The sequence below is a fragment of the Octopus bimaculoides genome, chromosome 14 (genome assembly GCF_001194135.2).
Source record: "Octopus bimaculoides isolate UCB-OBI-ISO-001 chromosome 14, ASM119413v2, whole genome shotgun sequence".
NCBI lineage: Eukaryota > Metazoa > Mollusca > Cephalopoda > Octopoda > Octopodidae > Octopus > Octopus bimaculoides.
Genome location: NC_068994.1, coordinates 2,317,201 through 2,325,383, shown reverse-complemented (window position 1 = coordinate 2,325,383; position 8,183 = coordinate 2,317,201). Strand labels below are relative to the sequence as shown.

Sequence of the window (8,183 nt, the reverse complement as noted above, 5' to 3'; positions counted from 1 at the left end):
AAATGGAAAGTAATTTTACCATTTTCACCAGAATCAGCATCACTTACAGATAAAACAATGATGGGTTTAGACTTGTGATGTGTACTTTGTATGGATATATTATATAAAGGTTTAGAAAATACAGGTGGGTTGTCGTTTAAATCTGTTATAGAAATATTTATATTCAAAACACCTTGTTTTGCTGGTGAACCTCCATCTTTAGCTATGACTTGTAATAAATATGTGTCTTTGACTTCTCTGTCTAATGATTCTTTCAAAACTATTTTAAGAGAAGAAATACCATCAGCTCTTTTAGACACTGACAGAGAGAATGGTTCTCCATTCTTTGATTTTAATTTATATTGTATTAAGGAATTTTGAAATCCTACATCTTTGTCCATAGCATTGGGTATTGATCTGTCTGAACCTTTGCGATCATGTTCACCAAACTCAATATTTACTCCTTTTATAGGAAATTCAGGTTCATGGTCATTGATGTCTTCTATTACAATTTTGATTTTTAGTACTTTTGTAACACTTGTTCCTTTATTGACAACAACTTTGACAATTCTAGAACATTCTTTATTGAATGTACAGAGATCTTCTGCATCCAATGTCTGAGCAGTGTACAGTTTACCTGTTTTGGTGATATTAAATAATTGTGCCACCTTTCGTTTGAATTGACTGAATGTTATCAAATGTTGGTCAGATGGTTTAACATTGTCTAAAAGTTTAGAATCAGCAGCAATGTCTGCTACATATGTTCCTGGACTTCTCTCTTCTTCCACATGGTAGGTAAGGTCTATGGTCAGGACACAGTGGACCATTGATAACACAATACACAATGACAATAACATGTTGATAGTTGGTCTTGTTTAAAAAATCAAGTGTGTTAACCTATGAAGAGAAATATGTTTCTATTTATTATCAGAAATAAATCATCTTAAAATATAGTTCTCAGTTACATTAGAAATATGAATCTATTACTTTACAAAACTACATTTATAGACTTTATGAAGAAGTCAATAATTTGTTTCAATGAATCTACAAAAGTGAAAAAAATAGCAAAAGCTACGCACCCTATGAAAGAGATTTTACTTAATTCACTGTTGTTGGATAACTACACTGAAGAACAAGAATGAGAAGCAGGACAATGATAACACCATCTTTTAACATCCATTTTCCATACTGGCATGGGCAGGATGGTTTGACTAGAGCTGGCAAGCCGGAGAGCTGCACCAGGTTCCGGTTTGGTTTGGTTTGGTTTCTACAGATGGAATCCCTTCCTAACACCAACCACTTTATAGTGTGTGCTTGGGGCTTTTAATGTGGCACCAGCACAAGTACTTTCATGTGACATCAGCATGGGTGTTCTTAGCATGGCACCGACACAGGACTCTTGCAGGCCAATCCTTTTCATCAGAGAATACAGCCTGAACACTTCTGCTCTGGAGGACGGTTCTTTCTGAGTACAGCAAGGTGCCAGGTATCTCAATCCTTTGGCGTCTTGTGTGAAAGGTTCAGTGTTCTGAGGTGGTCCTTCACCCCATGTCTTCCTGGGTCTCTCTCTTCCATGAGGGGCTGTCAGCATCCATCCACATAACATGACCAAACCAGTGCAGTCTTTTCTCTTGCACACAGCATCTAATCCCTCTAATGCCCAACTTCTCTCTCAAAACACTAGCACTCTGTCGAACATGTACACTTACATTACACATCCAGCAGAGCATACTGGCCTCATTCCTCTCTAGCCTTCACATGTCCCCTGCATTCAGGGCCCATGTCTCGCTTCCATCTAGCATTGCTGTTCGTATACATGCATCATACAATCTTCCTTTCATTCAGAGAGAGAGAAACCTTTGGTTGCCAACAAAGGTAAAAGCTCTCTGAATTTTCTCCATCCTATTCTTATTCTAGCTATTATGCTATCCATATGTTCACCCCTACTACCTAACTTGGTCCCCTAGGTAACAGAAATTATCCACTACCTCTAAAGAGCTTCTGGGGTATTTGACAAAATTGATTTCCCAAGTATCTGTAGTTTTTGTGGCTTCTCTGCATCTTCCACATACGAACATTATTTTCTCTGATAACCCTCCTACTATTCCACTGCACCTCGTGTGTCCATGGCTTAAACTGGGTACACCATATGGAATTCCTGCATATACCTTTCCTACAAATTGAGCAGGGCCAGTAACCTGAACAGGGTAGGCTCCTGTCTGTTTTTTTTTTCTTTCTTTTGCATACTAAGACCTTAGTCTTCTAAGTTAACCTTAAGGCCCTTAAATTCCAGGTTTTGTTTCCATACCTGGAATTTCTTTTCCAGCTCTGATGCAGTATCTTCTTTGAGGACAACATCATCAGTATAAAGGAGTTCCCAGAAGCAGCCAGTCTTGAATTCCTCTGTTACGTCCTGAAGGACAATGATGAAAAGTAGGGGACTGAGGGCTGAGCCTTGATGGACAACTACCTGTACGCCAAATTCTTTACTATACTCATGGTTAACTTTCAGCTTACAGACAGCACCCCTGTTCATGACCTGTACAACTTCCACAAGCCACTCATCTACTCCTAGCCTCCTCAGAGCCCACCATATCACACAGCAGCATACTCTATTGAAGGTTGAATATTTATTTTTAATATGAAAAAGAAAATTTATCTGACAAAGCATAAGAAAAAATATGCTCCTACACAATGACATAAAGTTTATAAATTTTTTTTTTGCCTGATTTCTAACAACAGCACACAATAGATACCTGTATATATATCACACTGAAACGAGACCTAACAGAAGACTATTTCTTATTTTCATTTCAATGTTAAACTTCAAACTCTCATCTGAATGTATTTTATTTGTTTCTATATATTATTTGAATAAGATCAAATGATATGAACTTTAAAAAATGCAGAACATTGAATCTAAGAATATATAACACAAGATAGCAACAAGCAATAGTAAGTTCTATGTCTAAAAGAACTCTGCAATTCAGTCAGCAATTTATTATTGTTAATACCTATTTTGAGATTAGCCATGCTTGAACAGATCTTTCATCAAAGATATGTCTTTATATATATATATATATATATATATATATATATATATACAGAACTATACATTATCCACAGCTAGATTACAAAAGAAGCATTTGAAATGGTACCACATAGTTGGATAAATCAAACAATGAGCATGTTTGGAATAGCAAAAAACATGGAGAAAATGCTTAATGAAAGTATGAAACACTGGAATACTGAATTGATCAGAGGGAAACAAAAACCTGGAACAGTGAACATCAGATGTGGAATACTCCAAGGTGATAGCTTATCTCCATTACTATTCATATTGGCCATGAGACTGCTCAGTATGATACTATGTAATGTTAAAATTGCTTACAATTTGGGGAAAGGAAATGGTCAGATAAATAATCCTCTCCTTTTCATGGATGATATAAAGGCTTATGTGAAAAATGAGAAACAGCTTGAAAATCTTGTACATACTATCCACATTTTCTCAAATGACATATGTATGGAATTTGGCATAGAAAAGTGCACTATACTGAAAATGAAATGAGGAAGATTAGAAAGAAGCCAGGAAACTGAAATGCCAAATGGGCAAACGATGAGAATGGTTGAGAAAGGACAGTGGCATAAGTACTTGGGAATACTCGAAGCAGATGTGATAAAAAATGAAGAAATGGAACAAATTACCAGAAGAGAGTACACAAGGAGAGTCAGAAAATTATTGTAGTCAATGTTGAATTCCAAACATTTTATTGAAACAATTCAAGAGCAGTACCCTTAATCAGATATGGAGTTGGAATTATAGACTGGACCAAAAATGATATAAAGAAGCCTGACAGAAAAACTAGGAAGTTGTTCCTTTTTCCACCATCCGAAAACTGATATCAACTGGCTGTACCTGAGGAGAGACCAGAGTGGAAGAGGCTTAATAGCAGTAGAATAAGTTATACAGATGGAAAGAAAAAGTCGAGTATTTACAGAGCAGCACAGAAAAATTACTAAAGGCAGGTGATGAAGAACAGGTGATGAAGCACATAATAGGAGAACAAGGCAAGAATGAAATACAAAGAGAGCACATCAGATTGATCAAAGAGAAACCTCTGCATGGCTAATTTTGGAGAGCCACTGAGGACATATGTGAAACAAAATCCTAGACTCGGTTAAAAAAGGAGCAATTATAAAAAGAAACTGAGCCTAATTGTAGTGACCCAAGATCAAACAATGAAAACAAATAACTTGAGAAAAAATATAAATGGAAAGAATATGTCAGAAAAATGTAGAGACTGTGGGACTTGGAATGAGACAGTGGCACATATTGTGACAGAATGCTCCAAGTTGGCACAGGAAGAAAATAAGAAATGGAGGCATGACCAGGTTGTAAAAGTTTTACACTGGAAACTGTGCCAGAAATGGGGATTTGAAACTGGAAACACCTGGTACAATCATCGAGTCGAAAGAGTTGGAGAAATGTAAGATCTTGTGGGACTTTGCTCTTCAAGTAGACAAGAAGTTAGAAAACAATAGATCAGATATTACAATCATAGATAAGGAAAAGTGAAGTTGCTTACTTATTGACCCCATCATGCCCTTTTGATTCTAGGGTCGTAAAGAAAGAGGAAGAAAAACAAAGAAAATACAATCCTTTAAAACATAAATATTTAAATGATAAACTTATAAATAAGCAACAACTTCCTTAGTTCTTTATGTGATATTAACAATATATAATGAGCAGACTGGAATATATGGACATATTACAATGTAAATAAATGACATACAAAATTAAATATGTCATTAATTAGTGGTTCTGAAAAGTTCAATTAGAATGAAAAATGTTCCTTCCATAAAATGTTAGTGTCCACAGTGATGATATTAAGATATAATATATAGAAAACAGAGGAAAGTATGCCTGACAGAGTAATAATTAATGATTCCATGACTTATTACAGTTGAGATATTGGTTGATGATACACAAATTGTTTATTGTAAATATTCAAAGGAATCAGACAAAAGTGTAATAGGTGCACATTAACAGTGTACTTAAGAATGCTTGCTACATCCAGCAAAGAATGTTCTTATCATATAAATCTATCGTTTTTCATATTCAGTGGTTTCTAACAAATAATTTTACATATCTGGAACATTCTGTATGATTCTTCTAAAGTCTTTGTATAATAAAACTTATGTAAAGCAGCCTCACAATCATCAGAGAAATTAAATAAGAAATAAATTCTGCAATCCAACACAGTTTCATGTAGTTTAAAATATACTTGCATCATTTGTCTGAGAAATAAAACAATCCATGAATGATGAAAGAATCTCAGATCGGAGAACTAACAAAAGAATAAATGACATGGGAGAGTTAATGTAAAGATGAAACATCTTATGAGGAACAAAGAATAGGAAGAAACAGTTTGAGTCGATATTTAGAGCACCTACCAATTCTGATAACTACAAACGGATGGTAGCAGTTTATGTGAATTATCTAAAAACCTGGATAGAGAATATTGTGAAATATATCTGAACACAATGCTGAAGAATTGTTTTCAGTTTGAATTGGAAACCTTGTTTATAGATAAAATACATTTCAGTTTTAATTTCTGTAAATATAAGCTTTAAATGATATTAAAATATCACAAAAGTTCATAATGAAATCTTGGAAATACATTATAAATTACAATATGGAATTTAGGCTCAAATTATAGAAATTAATAAACTATGGAAGTAGATGAAATAGGTTGATGTACTTGAAAACAATGTATTATTCTGTCCAAACCATGCTAACATGGAAGCCACATAGATGATGATGATGACGACAACGGCAATGATTTGACATAAATGCTATTGTCTATATTTCTTCACTTCTAGTCAGAAGTGGTTTTTCTCATTATTTTATCTTCTACAACATGACACCATATCTGGTCGTTCCCTGACAGCAGTAAATTGTAATATGTCTGCCATTATCCCCAGCTAAAATCTATAACACACTCCTATGTCATAAGTTCTAAACTCACATTCAATAACCATATAAAAAACATATTTCTGCTACACAAAACGTCTAAATATATCTTTCATATAACATCTACTATACAGATGAAATATTCTATCTTACTTTATAACAAACATGCACACGCACACACGCACGCACGCACACACACACACACACACATACACTTTATAATACATCTCATAGGTTGTTCTCAGTTGTTACTGATCAATATATGTAACATATATAACATCGTTTCAATGAATAAAGACTGAGTGTTGAACATTTCAATCAACAACTTGTAATTAGTTGTGAAATAAAAGAGTTTGAACAGCATTAATGAAAAATATGTACAAAATGTTCAGTTTCTTTGTTCTTTTGTTAATATTTAATACATATTCAGTGAGATTTATAATATCAAATGAGATTATAAGAGATCAAATAGAAACTTACCTCTTTAATAATTATATCATTGGTTATTCAGTGAGAATAGAAAGACGTTTTTATTGTAGAAAGATCCATTGTACGTGCTGCTGTAATGGTGTGACAATGGCTGTATGGTGATGGAGTAGTGTAGCACGTCAGGCAGATAGTCTGCTGCTAGGATAGGGCTGCATGTGTTATGGAAGTTGTATGTTTGTAAGAGTATATCCACCTAATAGTATTCTGTATGTATGTATCCTTAAAGAAGATGTTTACTATTTACATGGGTATCTATTTAAATACTTAGAATTATGTTTATACTAAAACATAACATAATTGTTTGGGATAATAACATCAGTGATGTGAATGCTTGGCTTTGTTAGTGAATTTTTTCTATGTTTTATCCAGAATCTGATTGGCTGAGTGATCTAAACAGAAGACCAATAACAATGTTCTTTATATTGATTCTGGTAGGCAAACACTGCCTGAAACTTAAAGTGAGATTGTGTGATGTTCATCCTTTCTCACTATCATTTACTGCCATTATAACTATCTTTATGCTGAACTACAAAATTCAATGTTAGTATTCCTATTCAAATTTATCTTTCAATAAGAATGTCACAAGGCTATGTGACATACACATTCCTAATCAAGTTCAAACTATCGTTTATTGTTAAATGAAACAATAAAGCAATAATTGCAAATACTTATGAAACATTATACTCTTATTTCCAGATATCTACAAAATAAAAATAATTTCTAAAAGTGGTGAAACATTTAGCAGGATAATATAGTCAAGTGGATTGATGCAAGTGAATAACTTCATGAAACCTGACAGAATGCAGAGCAAAATAAATCTGGTTTGGATTAAAACTAACACATACCACTGTCAGCTTTGCTTTTTATGGTTTCTATCAAAAGGCCTGCTTTAATTATGTGTAGATACAATATCTTTCTAGTTTTTCACATCAAACAAAATTAATGTGATTATAGTACAGAACCTCAAATTGACTAAAATAAAACTGTATTGATTTTCACAACTTTCAATTTATTTATCAGAATCACTTCTCATATTCTGACACTCCTTGTCCTTACAATTAAACAACACTAATAATATAGAATGACTTCATTGGCATGGTATTTGCATTGATCAGCTGAGTATTGTATATATATACAGAGAGTAGGGTAGATATGTTATTTCAGGGTAAAAATTACACATGCTTTACTGGTGTTTCTTCATTAGAATCTTTTGATGTAGATGAATCGTTGTTTTTATATATATTTTGATCTGGAATTGAGATAAAAAGATATTTTTGCCAAATATATAAACATAGTGATACATATTTAAAAACAATTTAACATGGCTTGTATGGATTTAGTAAGCGTAAATACAGGACAGTAAAACAAAAAAAAAAAAAAAGAATCAATGGAGTTACTAACCTGATACTCCTGGTATTTCTTCATAATGTTTCAGGTCTCCTTGTCTACCACTTCTCTTAGATGACATTGTATCTGATGTATAGTTACAAACCATAGCAGCATTATCTTCCACAGCATCATCACTTGATGTCACCACAACAGGTTGACAGTATTTCTGTTGACAAACCAATGATAAAGAAATGTGAGGAGACACCAAACAATGGAAGTTACAATCAACATGGATAGAGAACAATTTAATATTGGAATGTATTATTGAAGTTAAAACATATTCAAAGAGATTTCATTGTTCCTTTTTTACATATACAGTGAAGAGAGAGAAAATATTATAATGTTTCCACTT

General features: G+C 33.4%; 1 protein-coding gene across 1 annotated transcript in view; it reads right to left on the bottom strand.

Moving 5' to 3' along the window:
* The window catches only part of LOC106877100 (cadherin-related tumor suppressor-like), a 49,627-nt gene that overhangs the window by 19,313 nt on the left and 22,131 nt on the right, over positions 1 to 8,183 (bottom strand). Inside the window, exons 7-9 of the mRNA XM_052972989.1 lie at positions 7,844 to 7,915; positions 7,619 to 7,691; positions 6 to 849 (exon numbers count right to left, since the gene is read on the bottom strand). Coding sequence (XP_052828949.1) covers positions 6 to 849; positions 7,619 to 7,691; positions 7,844 to 7,915 — 989 coding nt within the window. The remainder of the gene's footprint in view (positions 1 to 5; positions 850 to 7,618; positions 7,692 to 7,843; positions 7,916 to 8,183) is intronic.